The sequence below is a fragment of the Corythoichthys intestinalis genome, chromosome 2 (genome assembly GCF_030265065.1).
Source record: "Corythoichthys intestinalis isolate RoL2023-P3 chromosome 2, ASM3026506v1, whole genome shotgun sequence".
NCBI lineage: Eukaryota > Metazoa > Chordata > Actinopteri > Syngnathiformes > Syngnathidae > Corythoichthys > Corythoichthys intestinalis.
The window spans coordinates 68,733,478-68,752,515 of NC_080396.1; the positions used below are offsets into that span (position 1 = coordinate 68,733,478).

Genomic DNA, 19,038 nt, shown 5'->3' on the forward strand with positions numbered 1-19,038 from the left:
CTGAGGTGTGTAAACACCCCAGTAATGGCGGCCACCACTAGAGGGTGATGTCCACATATATTTACTCGGATTCGTCTATAGAGTAAGCAAGCAGAATGTGGTCGTTAATAAGTTATTTATTATTTCTGCGCGGCCGGTAGCATATGCGCCACGTACCGGTCCCCTGTCCGGTGGTTAGGGACCACCACTGAGTAAGCAATACTGCGATCTTTGTACAACCACCTCACTCATTTTTTTCCCTTTTGAGGTTACACCAATCGCCACTTAGTCCAGACATTGGCAAGCGAGGATTCTGGCCGGGCTTTTTCTCGGTGACCATGGTATCAGTATTCCTGATAGGGCTAGTCACAGTAGGGACGCCCTCTTGTTTTGACTAAAGTATAAAAGTGTGAAAACCATTTGTGATGGTCAGATGGTGCAAATTGACTGTCTCGCTTCTGTCAGTCTGCCCCAGGGCAGCTGTGGCTACAATAGTAGCTTTTCACCACCGAGTATGGAGTGAATGAATAAAGCAATGTAAAGCATCTTTGAGTGTCCTGAAAACCGCTTTATAAATTAAATTTTTATCATTATTATAATGAAAAACTAGAAATTGCTATTTAACTTGCGTATTATTTATGTAAAACTGCATCTACAATGGCGGGAATTGTCAAAAGTGACAAAAGGACTTTGAGCTGAGATAGCACTGAGAAAGTGAAGGAGTGGCACTTAAAGTACAATCCACAGAGACAACTTGATGTCAGTGTCATATAACAAAACAGAAGGTTAACAAAACAAATAGTGGTAGGTGGCTGCATATGATAGAGGTAGGAATGAAGTTTGGACCAGATGTCTGATTAGCAATATTGTTCTTTTAATTTTTTAGTTAAAGTTTAGGCAGATGAGCATGAACGAATAAGTCATTTGGATTTTTTGTTTTTTCTGTGTGTAGTCAACAATAGGAAGGCCCCACCTCCAGTCCCACCCCGCACCACCTCCAAACCTCTCATCTCAGTGACACTTCAGAGCAGCACAGAGTCCGCCCAAGACACGTACCTTGACCAACAAGACCACGGAAGTGAAGCAAACAGCCAATCGGGACATAGCAATTCCTCTGAAAGTCTCTGTAGCATCCGCAACAGCGGTCTGGCCAAGAGGAGGCAGGCTCCCACTGCTTCCCCTGCTGCTATTCCTGCCGCTGCTGCAGCCTCTGTGCCCCCTGTTCCAGCCCCTCGTGAGCTTCCACCCACTACCTCTTCCACCACTTCAACATCTGCTCAGCCTCAAAATGACACCCTGAACACTGGCCTCACTTTGGAGCAGCCTCCCATTGTACCCAAACGAAAGCTATCTTCTATTGGAATTCAGGTAAGATTTGTTGACTCTTCAGTTAGAGATAGAAAATCTTATTGGACATTGGGTGATGAAATTATATTGTTAGTTCTGACTAAAGAAAAATATTGTAGTCGTAACAAAAATGATTTAAAAAATGAAACTACTACATCAAGTATTATGTAAGGTTTAAAAATAAGAGTAAAAGTAGTGGCGGTGAAAAAATTGAAATTGCTAGGAAAACAAATATTTAATTTGTACAAAATGTAAGGCTGCAACAAATAATTATTTTCATAATTGAATAATCGGATGACTAAACAATTAATCGGATAAATGTCACTTTTTTTGGAATTACAGTCGTAATTTAATAAAGTTGTTTCAGGCATGTTCTCGGTAGCAAGACAAAATGAATACTTAAAAAATAACATTATATATAGATTTCTGACTTAACTGTACAACTGTACTCTTTTAAGTGTACAGTTTTTTTTCATACTATAAGTCGCAGTATTTTTTTCATAGTTTGGCAGAGGGTGCGTCTTATACTCTGGAGCGACTTGTTGATTATTTACTGTCGGGTTGGGCGACTTCTCTCTCACTAATTTAAAAAAAAAAATATATATATATATATATATATATATATATATGTATATATATATATATTAGGGCTGTCAAAATTATCGCGTTAACGGGCGTTAATTATTTTTTTTAATTAATCACGTTAAAATATTTGACGCAATTAACGCAGATGTCCCGCTCAGACTGTTCAGTGAAAAGCTCACTTGTTGTTATGGAGTTTTGCCTCCCTCTGCTGGCGCTTGGGTGAATGACCATCTCGCATATTGCCTCAAACCGTTTATACAATGAGGCCGTTTATGGGCATTAAGAGTGAAGAGAATGCCACCGGCCGCTTGGGGGCAGCGCCGTTCCATACTCATGTTATTTCTTCAAAACGTGGGAGAATTAGTAGTTGTGAGACGTTTATGCTGTATTCACAATGCAACGCAAATTGCTATTTGTGATCCACACATATTTCGGTAAGTTTTCTTTCTTTTAGTGGCAATTATGTGTCTCTTGTTGTATTTTGGGTAGGATATGTACAGATATATTTAATACAGTAAAGGCGAGTGGACACAGGCGTTCTTTGGACCGCGCCGTTTATTGGCAACTCCTTCACAACAAACATACAGTGGGGAGAACAAGTATTTGATACACTGCCAATGGGAAAACCCATTGGCAGTGTATCAAATACTTGCTCTCCCCAATGTAAGTATCGTTTAGTGAAAGCACAACAAAAATAATATTCCTATCTCTCCCAAAAAAAAAAAAAAAAATTTTTTTTCACAAAAAGAAAAGCACTTCAGTCTATAGTAATGAGGCCCTATTCTTAAACAGCAATGCAAAATGAACTGGCATTCCATATCAAAATAGCTATGCAAAATACACGTAAAACTTTGGTCACTATTTTTATTATTGTTATTTTTATTCTTCTTATTATTATATTAACTCTACTTTTGATTGAAAATTTTACAAATTTTATTAAAACGAAAACATGAAGAGGGGTTTTAAAATAAAATTACTATAACTTGTAACTATAACATTTATCGTTTAAGAACTAAAAGTCTTTCTATTCGTGGATCACTTTAACAGAAAGAATGTTAATGCCATTTGTGGATTTATTGTTACAATAAACAAATACAGTACTTATGTACAGTATGTTGTATGTATATATCCGTCGTGTGTCTTATCTTTCCATTCCAACAATAATTTACATAAAAATATGGCATATTTTAGAGATGGTTTGAATTGCGATTAATTACGATTAATTAATTTTTAAGCTGCAATTAACTCGATTAAAAATTTTAATCGTTTGACAGCCCTAATATATATATATATACATAATATGTATGGATGATAAATAAAATAAATAATTTGGATAAAACAGAAAAGGCGCTGTGCATGCCTACGCACGTTGAACGCAGTGGCCCCGCTCTCTTTTCGATCTTCCCCTCCAGCCCTGGCGCCCTCCGCGAGCATCCTGGTATTTCCTTTTCGATATGGAGCAGCGAGGAGTGAAAAAAAAACTAAAGACAAGGGAATGAAAAGCAAACAACTGCAGTAGGAGTGGGGTTTGGAAAGGATTCAAATTGATTGTTGAAGATGCTATACAGAAACCTGTGTCGGCTTCGTTGAATGTAAACGAATGTGGCGCTTTGGTCTCATACGAGAAATATATTTAACAAACGTTTCCAGCGTTATTTCGTTGTGTAAATGCATTTATAATCATTAGAGGAATGCGAAATTTCCGATTCTTAGATTATTCGCGATTCGGCCGTGGAAGATTCGAGAACGATTCACAAATATCCAAATTCCGATTATTGAATTATACCAGGTAAAGCGGAAGTAAAACACAGTCAGCGCGGTCTTTGGGACACAATGAGGAACGGACAGAGAGTAAATATCATGTTCAACTCATGCTGCTAGATAAAAAAACAATCATACCTGACTGCGGCTGACAGCCGCTACAAACAACACCCAGTTGCTAGTTGCTACAAACATACAGCTACAGTAGATATCATATATATGTAACACTAGATGCAAAATGGCAGACGACGTCCATGTTGAAACATGTATTATTGAACAGAGATGCGAAATGACAGACTTTCTGGCTTAAGTAAACAGCCGCCATCTTAAAGCAGTAGACCTCTCTAGAAGGCTCTGTTGTAGCGAACCTAATTAACTTTTTATCTAAAATGCTCCTAAATCGGCAGAATCTTGTCTTGAATCTATCTTTAAATGATGAAATAGTTTTAAAACTTTGACAAAAGTAGACAGAAAGGAAATTGTGGAATAACGGGAGCAATTTTAACAAGTGTAACAGTTGATTCACAACATTAAATTAATCGAATGTAGTTTTTTTAAGCTGCTGATACAGAATGGGGACTGGAGTTTTTTTATTTACTGTTATTTTTGTATATAGTTTACCACGCGCTAATAGGTTTTCTAAGAAAAATAATGCATGAAACAAAACTGAAACTGTTCAATACAGTCACGTGATACGTTACACCCATGGACGAAGTGTTCAACAACCTGCTTAACTGTGCTAAATTAATTGATCCTGATTTAAAGCTGTAGTGTGAACTAATTTCTTCACATGCCAAATAGGGTCACAAGTAAAGTAATTAAACATTGTCCACCAAATAAAGCATGAAAAAATAATTTATATGTTGTATATTTGACAAAATAATCGCGTTTCCGAAGTTCGAGCCTGAAAGGGGACGAACCCGGAAGTGATACGTCACACCGGGAACAGCGTTGGCAGCTCCATACATACGGCCGCTAAACAAAGCCCTTCAAACAATGATTCAAACAGCGATATAAGCGATAGACCGAGCGCAAGGGAGGAGATCCAAGTTTTTGAAGAGTTGGAGGAAGAAGAGGAGCTTGGAATTTTATGTTGGATCTAACATGTATTAGCCAGACTCTAATCAGAATGCAAACAGTGTACCTAGACTACCTGACATGGAATGGATACAAGACCCATCGAGATTACAACATTGGTAAGATATAGGCTGTTATTATTTTTATGATTTGAAGATGCAGGCATTTGCACATAGTGTTATATTTTTGTCTATCTGTTGACATTGTTAAAAAAAATAATAATCAGACTTCATGTTCATTTTGGCAGATCCGGCAGCTCTCGTGCATATAAAATAATAATATAAAAACGTTGGGGGGAAAGAAGGAGATGAGTCTTCGATGGCTTTCTCCACTTTATTGTTGCAACAATAAGAAAACAAAATAATAGCGGACTGCCGCCACATTCGACCGCAAAGTTTTGCTTCTCGCCGATCTCCTCCTCGCCTCCCACTCCAGCGTCTCTTAAACGGATTGTGCATAGTGTCTTGTTATGAGCTTTTTGTTTACAAATATATCGAACACACGACGCGCTGACAACCTTGTCTCTTTATTAACACATGGAGCAGTTCTTATGGAAAAGTTAAAACACAGCTCGGCACAGCTCTCGGCAGGAATTGGCGTCTAATGGCGTGAGGAAATGTAGTTTTTTCACACAAGCGAACAGATTACAAAGCACCACTTCAGTGTTGTCCCGAGACTACATTTCCCATGATTCACTGCGTGACCTGCACGCTCGCTGATTCGCTGCGAGATTGACTCAATGGCTACGCTAAACCAACACGCTTTCTTTCAGCTGTCACCTGTCAGCGGTTCTCATAGCTTATACTGTTCATTTCCACAACAGTAGGCAGCTATGCTTTGACAAAGTCATCAGTCATCTATCCAAAAATCACACTTACTTTTTGGCAAATCCTTGATCATAAGCAGACCGGTTAAGGAAGCAGGCATCTTCGAAGTGTTTGCAGCAGAGAACACTACTCGATGATGGCGTGAAATTCATTCGCTTCGTGCGAACGAAAGATGTCCATTTACGTGCCCTGCTATCCTTTGGCCGTTCATACAACTTTTCGTTTGAGCGAGAACAAAACATCGCCACACACCGCTGTGGCATCTTACCGAGAAGCAATGCAACAAACAATACTGTTCTATGGTGGACTTCCCTCGCACGTCTAGGTGTGACGTCATTTCCGAAGATTTCCGAAGATTGCCGAAGAAAAGCATTTTCGTTGTCAAGGGCGTTGCTATGGGTTAAGCAAAGAATCTGGAAGGGTTGCGTTAAAAAAAATAATGAAAATATGCTTATAATTGTTTAGCCATTGATATTATTCAAAAACATGGTTGGCCAACCTTACTTCAAAGTTCCCCTTTAAGTTCTTGTTTTTATAGCGCAAATTACATGATACGAGACTACATAATGTGTGTCATGCAAAGTCCATTTTGCCAATATTGCAGGTGATTCTTTGCTTCACTTTGTTTAAAGTGAATTGTTGCTATGTTTGTAATGTTTTAAGATGACCGTGTGCCTGTGTTGCACTCCAGTCACTTGCCGCTGTCATTGTTGTATTAATAAATGGTCGCTACTGCGCATGCGCTTACATGGAGTACACCTACAATTAGTTGCCATAAATTATCGATAATCCAATTAGTTGGCAACGAATTCATTAATCAATTATTATCAATTTATTCGATTCATAGTTGCAGCCTTAACATAATGTGTTGTATTGTACAACTGCTTGAGAAGATTTGAATATTTTGCTGTGATTAGGTGGATTGCCTTCAGCCTGTTACAAGAGAAGAACCATTGCCCTTGGCTGCGCCTCTAAAATTCCAGTCCATTGGAGTTCAAGTGGAGAACGGCAGGCCGTAAGTGTACAGTCAAAATTATCAGCTCACAAGTGTCTTAAGACTTATACAGAAGGATATACCTGAATAATTTTTACTTTGAAAACAAAATCTTATCAATATTTTAAACACTTCATTAGTTCTCCTCGCTGAAATTCAGATGGCTTTCAGAAATGTAGTCAGAGATCGCTCTGCGACACTCTGGCCCGTTCGAAAATTCCGAGCATTGTTGGAATGTGCCATTCGATTATTCACAGCGCCACATCCAGGAGCGTCTCTCTGGCCACTTAGACGGGGCTGTCAAGAGTGTCAGGCAGATAGCTGTGCAAGCAAGATGTGAGCGTTGTAGGCAGCTATGAACAGATTTGACAACAAAGCGTGTGTAAATTTAAAGAAAGGAGCACGCTCTGCCTCTCAGAACACTCGCAGAATACCGTCATGGCATCCGATTTCAGTTTTGAAAGCACTTTTAGTTACCTCTCAGGTTGTATCGAAATCCCTTTGACTCAAGTTCTGACCGTCCTTACCAACAGTGGCGTGCACACAGACGCCAGGTGGTGCTTAGGCACTGGCCTTTCCCTCTTAACCGAGCAAGTGCTCTTATCAAGGTTATTAAGTCATGACCATTATTATGTTAGTAAGGCATGTGCCCTCCCAAGCGCCGCAGCCAGAATCACTGTGAGAGTGTCCTCTGTCCTTTAAACGCGCAAACACACGCAGTCCTGTGAGGTGCGTACCACCCGTCATTTGTCAAAGTGAACACGCGGACACAAACTTATGAAAACGGCACATTAATTGCATCAGGAGCTGCACGTACAATAGCTGCCATCCACGCCTCCGCCTGCAGCCCGAGGTACGCAGAGGTAACACAGAATGAATCGAATGTCTTCAAAACTTGTTCCACTTCAAAAAAAAGTGACACTTCAATCAAAAAAAAAAAAAGATTTCAGATAAAAAATATATATATATTTTCCTAAATAATAATATACGTATATATTTGGGGATGGACAATTTTTTTTTTTTTTTTTTTTTTTTTTTTGCAAATGATTTTTTTTCTTTGACAATAGTTTTTTTAAATTTTATTTTTATTGAAGCAACTTTTTCTGGGATTGAATGATTTAGACACAAATGTCAACCATAATATGGCCCAAACACAAAAATGATTACTTCAATCAAAGAAAACTGCTTTAATGAAAAATTAAGTGTTCAAATGCAAATTTCTGAGTCTCAAATATTTTTTCGCGTTCAAAAACTTTTTTTCTATGAAAATTTTTTCATTTATGATTGAAGTGATTTGTCTTTTGAAAATACTGGTATTTGTTTTTTTGTTTGAAGCAATTTATTTTTTGATTGAATAATAGACACAAATGTCCAAGCCAAAATGTGGCCCAAACGCAAAACTACATTACTTCAATCAAAAAAGTTTTTTCAATTAAAAAAAAAAAAAAATCACAGAAAAAAATGTTCAAATGCATTTTTTGAGTTTCAAATTTATTTATTTTTGCATTTTTTTATTGAAGTGACTTTTTTTATTGAAAATAAATACCGTATTTTGATTGAAGTTACTTTTTTTTTTGACTGAATAATAAAGACACAAATCTAATCCAATGAAGAGGTTAACCAAATTTTTTTTTTTAAATCCATACTGTCAGAATTACTTAAACTAACAATGTACATACACACTTAAATATTGTTAATAAACCTTCTTAAAAAAACATATAATTCAAAACTTCTTGTTCGCAATCTGTCATTTTGATAAGTAAAAGATCTTGGAAACCTAATATTCCAATTCTCCAATAAAAATACGACTTGAGGTGTTAACATGCAATTTTCGACTTGACATATAGTATTTACCATAATTATGACACCAAATGAAAGCAGCATAAGCATTTGACATAGCATTTCAAAGGATGGCAAACCAATTTTTGACTGTAATTGCTCAATAAATTGTAAAACAAAAAGACTGGCTAGATTTAAATGTTTCTGCCAGACAATATCCTAATCAGCACTAACTGATGCTGGATGGCTCTGAACTCCTAGATGTTAGTGTTCCAGTGTAGTAGAGGATATTGCACATCAGCTATTTGACATTATCAGTGGCCTCAAAGTGATTGTGACGAATTTGTTTTTGAAACATGTCATTGTCTTTCCCCTCCTCTACCTAAGTCAGAGACTGATGTTTGTGCCTGTGTGTGCAGTCTTAGCCGAGACAGCAGCATGGCCTCCAGACAAAACACTGAGACCGAGCCTCAGGAACAACTCGAAGCCCCGCTCTCGGAAAGCAGCAAAGCCAACGGCACCAGTCCTAATGCCACAAATTTTAACGAATCCAACACTAAGGACAAAGTCTTGGAACAACTTTCTCATAAACAAACGTCACCTCCATCCAGAACGTCCTCCTCGGCCCTACAGTCCCTGGACCCGGCTTTAGATCCGTCATCACTGCCCCCACCAGATCCAAGCCTGGGGACCGGAAACTGCAACGCACAAGGAGACGCGGCACAGGCCAGCACGCCAGCTTGCCTCCGAGATGGTAACTGGTTCCTGAAGCTGCTGCAGGCGGAAACCGGCCGCATGGAGGGTTGGTGTCAACAGATGGAACAGGAGACCAAAGACAACAAGCTGTCAGAGGAAGGTAAATGTACACAAGTTAGTACTTATCTGTTGTTGGCTCGGCTACATCACCCCCAAAAGGTGGAAGCACACTGTGCCTACATCTCGCTGAATACCACTCGGCCATTAGGCAGAGCTATTATTGCAGTTTGTGAAATATGAATGAGATGGGAGCCAAGTAACTTGAGAGCCTGCATCAGATTATCAGGTTTCCCAGCTCTACACAGACTTCAAGAATGAATTTCCATTTACATGCTAATACTAGGTGCAGAACTGTGGAATAGCAAGATTTGGCATCCTTCCAGAGTCTGTGAGTTGATAAACACATTGTGAATGATCCATTAGCTGCCATTGAGTGTTCGTACTTATGTTTATCAATACATAATAATATTTGACAAGTAGTCAGTCCTTCACTTTTCTTGACGCAGCCTAGTGAATTCTATTGTTTGGTTATTTGCTCTAAAGACTTCTCAGTCTTTCTCTTTCTCATTTTAGTGTTGGGTACGATCCGGAGCGCAGTCGGCAGTGCCCAGCTCCTCATATCACAAAAGTTTGAGCAGTTCAGGGGGCTCTGTAATGAAAACCTGGTGAGAGAGACTGCCACAAGAATACGATCCCTGACAATTTATTTACTAGTGTTGGTGTTTTCTATGTGCTTCTCCTCTTGTTATGTTGATTCGATTCTTTTATCACCAATCAGAACGTGAATGCCAATCCACGGCCAACAGCCCAGGACCTTGCAGGCTTCTGGGATCTTCTACAACTCTCAATAGAAGACATCAGCATGAAGTTTGACGAGCTTTACCAATTGAAAACTAACAACTGGCAACTTCCTGAGAAATCAAATAAGGTTAAATATCTTGCTATTGGATACATTTCACCCATATTAAAAAAGCTAACCTTGTTACTTATCAACTCAGGTCGAAAACAAGCAACTTCCATCCTCTGTGCCAAAGAAGCAATCTAAACCCAGGCTTTCAGCTGGGAAGGACAGAAGTGTGGACTCTGCTGTGGACAAACAGAGACAAGAAGCCCGAAAACGGTTGATGGCAGCGAAGCGCGCGGCGTCTGTGCGACAGAACTCTGCCACAGAGAGCGCCGACAGCATAGAAATTTATGTCCCGGAGGCACAGACCCGCCTCTGAGTGTGTCATCATCTGCGCATCATCCACTCACTCAGTGACTCAAACATCAACATGATGATCTAAACATTGCAGTCCTGTCTTGCAAAATGGGACGGAAAACAACCATGCAAGATTTATAATACCATTAGTATGGACATTTATTATAATTATTAAATAAAATCACTCTATTCCGAAGTATATCAAGACTGTCTGAAACGTGCAAGCACCCTTTTTGACAAAAATACTGCAAGGAATATTTGTATGTGCGGGAATCTACCCTCTCAATTCTCGGGAGGAAACAGACAAGTCGTGTCTACCTGGTTTACGATGTGAGCTACCATCCCCACATACACTCAGGATACACGTGCAGGTGTACTCACTGTCCCTAGAGTCTTCCTGTTCTCTTTATATATGGCTGCCACTCTTTGGCTCTACTATTTACCATGTAAAACTTATGGGATGGTTTGAAATGAAGAGAACCAGAGGAAGGCGGTAGCATATATATACTAGTATATATATTATAAATAACACACTATTACGATCATTTTGTAAATGTTGTATACAAGATTATTAGAAAGCTGCGTGTTCAGTACCAAGGTAGGTTTTTTTTGTTTTGTTTTGAAAATAGATCTTATACATGTACTGTCAGGATATATTAGCACTCGATGCAATCATTTTGACGTCACCCCTCCACTTTTTCTCACAAACGCACACTACACAGTCTGTGTCTTTGAATATCATCATTTAAGTCTTACATTTGTAGTTTTTGATGCGGTATCGTTCAAAGGACTGCTTGGCCAATGAGCTTTGGAGGAATTTACAGCACTGTGCTGTAAAATCATACATGCTGTCAGCACGCATGCATTTTGCAGCTCATTCCAACTTGATCATTGCACTTTCACCTCAGATCAAGTATTTCTTTCGTTTATTTCCCTCTTTTGTTCGCTGAATTATTGGGAATTCAGCTGCAACGTGGCGTAGGGGACCAAGACACCCACCACTTGATATGTCATTCCCATTTACCCGGACAACATGTGATAGTGTGGGAGTTTTCATACCACTGGGAAGGAAATGGAAAAGCAATAATAAAATGGAGTTTTGTCAGCGCTGCAGTCTTAAGAGATTAAATGGTTTGACTTTAAAGTCTGAAGGATGGATGTTTCTTTTGCTTGTGAACTCATAATTCACTTGAATCTCAGGTCGAAAGCTGAGCAGTAGGAACCGGATGGAAATTGATAATAACACCTTTTATTTAAAAGAGTCTTTCAAAGGTCATAATCACAAATTTGAGAAAATTACTAATTCTAAATTTTTTTAATAACTGAAAACATTGTTCCTGCACAAATTTTGTTGCATAGCACAGATGTCAGTTGTTGTTGTTTTTTTTCCGCACTGCAAATTTTTACTCTCCTCCAGCCTAAGTTAAAATAACTGTGGTACGTTCCCGAAACACCCCCGTATTTGAAACAGTTTCTGGCTTCTTCTGAAAAGAGGTCAGCCTGTAACATTATCACTTATCACTTGGTGCTGTAACGGATATGTTTTTGTGCCAAGACGGCAGCGGTCAAAACATCTTTCATTTAAGAAAGTTTTAATTTAAATGTTTTCATTATTTAATTTTTTTGTCTGTTTCTTTTTTTTTAAGCATTTCCAATGGTATTTGCCCAATTATGTTCAAGGGTCAACCCACTTGTAAGACTTGGTTGGTAAACCCACCACTGTTCAGTCCCTGCGTTACACTGATACACTCCTCCATTGTTTTGAATCAGCAAAAACATTGAATTGTCAACAATTACAATGCATCCCTTTGTTTTTATTTCATCTGTAATACATCAACAGCGGACATGTGCATTTCATTTGTCCAAAGAAATCATTAAAACATCCCTTTGCTACATGTCCTGGTCATCATTCTTGGTGTCTTTTATTTTTTTTCTCCCCTAATAGAATCTGCGTGCTAATCATAGCTTCTCACTACACCTTCAAATAATACTAATACTTATATTAGACATTTATATTGTGTATTCTCCAAAGCATGGCCTTTATACGTGTAAAAATATATCTTGAAAGATTTTAATGGGTTTTGTATATGTGGAGCTTCTCGTATGTTCTGAAAAAGTTGTACTTAAGAGCTGGATCCCTTTATTCATTTACATTATGTTCATCAGAGTATGAGCAAATTGTTTACCTGTACCTCCCGAGTTCCCAAGGGCTACAAAGTGAACACGTGTTCAATGGGCACAACACTGGAGATGATTCTTCACCGCCATTGATGGTGTGAAACGTCCAATCCATTTTTATTATCCCTCCCCATCAAAATGGGTTGGACGTCCATTACCGTCTATGACAGCCAATGCCTTGCAGGCAAGCGGTACATTTGGATTGGCAGGTAGACAAAAACATTGTCATGTCGTCACGGTGATAAAGCAACAAAGCAAGCAAAAATATTTGGGCTTTCAAGAATATATTTTTACGAACTAAGCACATATCTAACATGATTTGGTTAATGTCATGATTGTCTTCTGAGAGGATGGACCATGTTGATTTCAACCTGGCAATTTCTGGACACATTTGACTTATCGAATTAAAGTGGAATACCACTAAATGTTTGGAGTGTGTATTTTTTTTTCTATCTTTGTCTTTGCAATATGTTGACAAAATTTTGACGTTACAACACTGAGTTTCTAGAACGCAGGATTCTGACGACCGCTTCCTCAATTGCGTCATAAATAATGGACATAGCGCCTCCTAAAGGCGGCGCATTCGTCAATGATAACGAGAAGTAATATAACAGGCAAAGACTAGCCTTCAGAATAAAAGCGACACATTCATTTGGTTTTTTTGTTTTGTTTTTTTTCCATTGGTAATGTTGCAGAACGTCTTCGTTCATCCGGAACGTCTTCTAGTTGACATGTTTTTTTTTCTGTCGTGTGGCCTATGGTACATCTTACGCGGTATCGCAGTACCTTTGCCATTGCCTTCATCATTTTTGTCGTTTTTTTCCGGTTGGATGTTTTAATTTGTAGCTTTTACCAGATGTTGTAGTTTTTGTATAGGGCTAACTTGACTTAGAGTGCACTTCCTGTCAAGACACTTCGGAGGAGGAGCAAAAAAACATCCGAGGAGGGGAAGGTGTCACCAACTGATGGAAACAGTTCAAACAACGAAAAAACGAACGATAATCGGCACCTGCCGTAGTCGCGGTGAGTCTTCAAAGTTTGTTGTCTCATCTCTGCTTTGTCTTTTATTCTATTGTTCTAAGGTACAGTATTGAAAACGTTTATTAAAACTAAGACCTGTCATGTTAAAAGGAAGTATAAAGCACTAAGCAGTATTGCCTTGTGCTAGGATGCTTCGCCGGTGAATTTCGAGCACTCCAGCTTGTGACTCACCGATTTGTACTTGTATGTGTTATATTTACAAGATGACGTAATATCTCCTCTAAATAGCGTTTTGCTTCATCAGATTTGATCATTAAAATAGTGGCTAGTTACCAAAACATCAATTTGTTATAAACTCCTTATCAATGCATTTTTTTGTCATCCTACTCTGCTTCTTTACATATTTTGCTGAACTGTTCTCATGCACTCCGCAGAAAGATGCTGACTTCATTGTGACAGCGACTAGGGAGCATCCGGCCAACGCCACAAGCAGATGACCCACCATGGCTGCACGGCATCAGAGACCAGCAGACATGGTAGATGGCTCAGTGGAGTCCAAAAGGAAAGAGAAAAAGTGCTGTAAGTGGTTTGTTTATTCTCTATGCTTCAAAGATTAGAAGTTGATTCAGTTGGGGCGCTGAAGTATTAACTATTCAGCACGTTGCAGGCTTTAACCTAATCAGGACTGACGAGCCGTATTCAAAACTAGAAGAAATTGCACTATCAAATGCACCTGAAGTTATTCCATGAATTATTTTCCAAATGAACTCATCTCGTGTGCCTTAAGGATTAGGATCAAGTCTGTTCTTGTCAAGTATTTGCTCTTACACATTTTTTTATCATTCATGGAAACGGGTTGACTGTGTTGTGTATTTTGTTCTCCTGGCTCCACTAAGTCACTAATCATATTGGCTAAAAAGTCAACCAACAGAAATGCAGTTGCAAGTGAAACATTAAGCTAAATATGGTACTGACTATGGTTATTCCTCAGCACACCTCTACGTCTGTTTGTTCTTTGCTGTTTTTTCCCCCCCAAAATCCATATGCCACGGATGTCACACAAATTTTAGTAGTAGTCTGTCACTCACCAATGCATAGCATAGTACTGGTTATCCGCGGGGTCTTTAAAAGTCTAAAAAAGTGTGAAATCCAATAATTTGAATTTAAGGCCTTAAAATGTAAAAATTTTCCTAAAATCTTATAAAACATCTTACATATAATGTTGAAAGGTCTTAATAATCTATTGACGTTACTTTAATACTTTACTAATACTAGAAGTAGTACTTCGTGCTCATTTGTATCACAGTGTGAAAGCGCTGGGAATAAATTAATATGATTTGCAAGTAATTTTATACATTTTTTTTGCCAGCATTGATGTAAAATGGGTCTTAAATTTTATTCATTATGCTCATATAAAAGACTTTAAAAGTCTTAAATTTGGCTTGTGACCCCTGCAGAGACCCTGGAATAGTACATTTTGTCATTATATGAAAAACACTTGAGCAGACTACAAATTCAAAAGAATTATTTTCACGCTGTAGTAATTAAGTACATGTTGTTGGTATTATTAAAAATTAAATTGAATTAAAAATTTATTCTTGAAAATATTTTGTCAGGATTGCCATAGTCTGAGGAATTTTTGCACTGTTAAGGAGTAAGGTTGCTCATGTCTTTTGATTGTCTATTTTATTGTTAAATTACGTTGTCATTATTTTGCAGCCTGGGCATCCTACATGACCAACTCCCCTACTGTGATTGTGATGATTGGATTGCCCGCTCGTGGGAAAACATACATGTCCAAGAAGCTGACGCGCTACCTCAACTGGATTGGAGTGCCGACAAAGGGTTGGTATCAACCCATTAGTACATACAAAGCCTGCTCGAGAAAGAAAATTATTTTATTGTGAATTTTAAACTTGCAGACCCCGTAGTAACCAATATTCTTTGAACCAGTGTTGTTTTTGAAAGCCCTTTTAACTTTTGTCTTAGTCTTACATTTTTGGATGAAAATACCTATTAGTCTGATACCCCTTTCCCACTGGCCAAAAAACCCATGTCAACCCACTAACAATCGGCTTTTGGTAGCAGTGGGAAAGGTGCAGCAACCCGCCTCGACCCGTGCCAATCAACCCGCCAAGCGACCCGCGTTAAAATCACCTTGTGCATCTTAGCGTGGTGACGTCACGTAACCTTACGCACGGCTGAGGAGGGGTGGAGGGTTAGACGGGTGGAAAGAAAAAAAAAAAAAAGACATGGCTTTTTTTTTTTTGTCAATAGGAAAGGTGTCAAATGCCAATTGCTAGTGGGTTGCATCGGCTTGGAAAAAAACGCGCGTTGACCCACTACTTTCAGTGGGAAAGGGGCATGAGTCATATTTCAGTCATTTCAAAACGTCTTTGTCTATTTTTAGTTGAAGAAATCTCGAAATCGAAATTTTTATGGTATGGTAACCTTAAGCAAAAATACCACGGTGTCATGGTATTGCACTTTATAGCTCTAAAATGTGTTATTTTAAAATGTATGGTTTAAATTAAAAAAACTTTTTTTAAATTGAGCAGGATTTAAAAAAAATTTTCACAAAATATTTGCGGCGGCAGAGTGGTTAGCACGTCCGCGTCACAGTTCTGAGATTCAAGGGCTCAATCTCGGTCTCCGGCCTTCCTGTGTGGAGTTTGCATGTTTTCCCTGTGCCTGCGTGGGTTTTCTCCAGGTACTCCGGTTTCCCTCTCACATCCCAGAAAACATGCGTGATAGGCTGATCGAGCACTCTAAATTGTCCATATGTATGAGAGAGTGCGCGAATGGTTGTTTGTCTCGTTGTGCCCTGCGATTGGCTGGCAACCGATTTAGGGTGTACCCCGCCTACTGCCCATAGTTAGCTGGGACTGGCTCCAGTTCCCCTGTGACCCTCATGAGAATAAATGGCTCGGAAAATGAATGAACAACATATTTGCAAATTGGAACATCAATGTGAATATAATGTTAAAATAAATAACTGAAATGTTTTAAATAAAATTGAAATAAATAGAACTTCTGGACTAAACCCATAGCCACAGCTGTTGAACATTAGAACAAGAACCCTTGGTAATATAGAACTGGACTTAAACAATATATGATCAAATTGATTTTATGTAAAGCACATTCTACTATTAATCTTAATTAGTTGAATATTATTGGAGAACAAGAGTAAGAGACAGAGCTCGTGTGTATGATCCATATCATTATTTACATTATACACACACGCCCACTTTCTCTCAACACAGAAAGCCGCCAGAGAGAAAAAACACCGCAGGCTGTATTATGAAAGTGCTATTTTCAACAGATGTTTACAATGGCGGAAGACTTAACAAAAGTAGGCTAATGGTAGAGAGCAAACTAGTTAGCCGTCTTGGCATGTTAACTAGTCACGTTATCTGCCTCGTTAACACACTTATGTTATAGTATTTGTTTTACCATTGCTAGACACACTAAGCATGCTGGAGTGACACTCTCGTAGCTGGTGGTAAACGTTCATGACAGCGTTTACTTACCTTAAATTTTGTGTAAATTGACGAATGATGGTCACGTAAATGCTAAATCATGTTGTAGGTGTTGCTTCCCCTGGCAACCACCCTCTGCAAGCATGTCGGCTGTCTTTCCTCCTCTAAGCCCGCTGCCGTCTGTTTCTTTTCGGTAGCCGATGTGCTCCCACACTGGCGACTTTTTTCATTTTTTGAGGGGGGCAAAAGATCAGGTGTAGTGTCACCGACAGGCACAGGGCAGGGCAACAACCAGAGCGGGAGGGGTAAGCGCTGATGCTCCAAGCCACAGATTTCTTGCTGCATTTTTGGGACATAGAAAATAGCTAATACCGTCTTCGGTATGACGGAAAATTTTACTGGTTTTGAAACGTTTTCATACCACAGTAAACCTTAAAACCGGTAACCGGCACGTGTCTAGTAGTAATTATGGTAAATACCAACTGTCGAGTCAAGAATAGTATTTGAATGTCCCCTGGAGTCGTATTTTCTACTGGAGAGTTGTGATTTTATTACAATATCAGAGGTTTTGAGATGAGATGACCTTTTAAATGTCAAAATGGGGGAGTGCGAGAAGTTGTTGTTACTTTTTTAATTTTTTAAAAGATTTATCGTCTATCTGCATGTTTTTTTTGACGCCAGCATAATAATGTAATGAACATCGTAAAAAAAAACTTACTTTCCAACCAGGCGTTTGCAATAATGTTTAGTTATAAACAAAAAGTACCATTTGCATTTTCTTGCATTCTCTAACCCTTGTAAAAGATTAATAGGTCTGAATCAGTTTGTCCACGCAACAAACTAAAATGAAGTCCATGCCTGCTATGATTTTGTTATGTTTTTTGCTACGACAACAAAAGCACGTGAACAGGACGCATTCGTAATTACCACCTAGCAAGTAGTAAGGCTCATCTTTCCCAGAGCACATGAAAACCGCACAATTACATTATGAACATTTGTGGATGTATTCATACATGAGAAGTAATCACTTTCTTTAAGAGAGCAGACTAGTGTACAAATTGAAATGACCATTTCTAAAACACCAAGTAAAAACATTGTGCAATTTCAAAACAGTAATGTTAGTCAGAAGGTCAGTTAGCTAACCCTGTGCTAATGCTCATTCACTACGTTCCAAGACCTTGCCCCTACCTGTCGGAAAATCACACCTAAGGGTGCTGAGTCACTGTTTCCATTCTTAATATCCTACAAACAAGCCCATTGTACACTGTAAACTAAAGCTATGTTGAGGGATGTTTCTTCCCTTACATCTTGAATGTGTGCATAGCAACACTGCGTGTCTCTACTCTCAAGTCGTATTTGTACATTTATTCTGTTGGAATGCAGGTGAACCGGTTTTGAGACCACAGTTGACATGAAGGTCACCGCCTCAAACGTTTTTTTTGTTTTTATACTAATATGGTTTCCCCACAGTATTCAACCTTGGAGTTTATAGGAGAGAAGCTGTAAAGTCATACAAATCCTATGACTTTTTCAGACATGACAACGAAGAAGCCATGCAAATACGAAAGTGAGTGAGCAAGCTAGTACACCAACTTAATTGTTAATGATTAAAGCAGGCTTGTGTGTTCTTATACTTTTTTTAAATACAGACAATGTGCTCTGGTGGCACTGAAAGATGTGAAGTCCTATCTGAATGAGGAAGGAGGACAGATTGCTGTAAGAACGCGAAAACAGACTTTTTTTTTTTTTTTTTTTTTCTTTTCATTTGGCCTGAATTTGTCACTTTGTTTTACAGGTATTTGATGCTACTAACACCACCAGGGAGAGGAGGGAACTTATCCTTAGCTTTGCCAAGGAAAATTCATACAAGGTTAATTAAAACTCCTTGATACCAGTTGTTGTGAATTAGTGATATTCCAGATCAAAGCAGCCTCAATGCTGTTTTTTTTTTTCTGATACAGTGCCTTGCAAAAGTATTCGGCCCCCTTGAACCTTGCAACCTTTCGCCACATTTCAGGCTTCAAACATAAAGATAGAAAATTTTAATTTTTTGTCAAGAATCAAGAACAAGTGGGACACAATCGTGAAGTGGAA

General features: G+C 38.7%; 2 protein-coding genes across 8 annotated transcripts in view; both read left to right on the forward strand.

Moving 5' to 3' along the window:
• Window positions 1–12,897, forward strand: part of dlgap4a (discs, large (Drosophila) homolog-associated protein 4a) — a 200,222-nt gene extending 187,325 nt beyond the window's left edge. For 3 of the 4 annotated variants that reach the window (XM_057822322.1, XM_057822339.1, XM_057822348.1), the window contains 6 exons: window positions 932–1,347; window positions 6,494–6,591; window positions 8,769–9,205; window positions 9,679–9,770; window positions 9,884–10,033; window positions 10,104–12,896. In XM_057822322.1, coding sequence (XP_057678305.1) covers window positions 932–1,347; window positions 6,494–6,591; window positions 8,769–9,205; window positions 9,679–9,770; window positions 9,884–10,033; window positions 10,104–10,328 — 1,418 coding nt within the window. In that variant the 3' untranslated portion in view covers window positions 10,329–12,896. Of the gene's footprint in view, window positions 1–931; window positions 1,348–6,493; window positions 6,592–8,768; window positions 9,206–9,678; window positions 9,771–9,883; window positions 10,034–10,103 lie in introns of all 4 variants that reach the window. The other variant, XM_057822329.1, reaches the window with a different exon arrangement.
• Window positions 12,898–13,347: 450 nt separating this feature from the next.
• The window catches only part of LOC130907365 (6-phosphofructo-2-kinase/fructose-2,6-bisphosphatase 2-like), a 39,455-nt gene continuing 33,764 nt past the window's right edge, over window positions 13,348–19,038 (forward strand). For 3 of the 4 annotated variants that reach the window (XM_057822362.1, XM_057822379.1, XM_057822375.1), the window contains exons 1-6: window positions 13,348–13,507; window positions 13,900–14,044; window positions 15,185–15,310; window positions 18,415–18,511; window positions 18,561–18,660; window positions 18,740–18,814. In XM_057822362.1, coding sequence (XP_057678345.1) covers window positions 13,969–14,044; window positions 15,185–15,310; window positions 18,415–18,511; window positions 18,561–18,660; window positions 18,740–18,814 — 474 coding nt within the window. In that variant the 5' untranslated portion in view covers window positions 13,348–13,507; window positions 13,900–13,968. The remainder of the gene's footprint in view (window positions 13,508–13,899; window positions 14,045–15,184; window positions 15,311–18,414; window positions 18,512–18,560; window positions 18,661–18,739; window positions 18,815–19,038) is intronic. The other variant, XM_057822369.1, reaches the window with a different exon arrangement.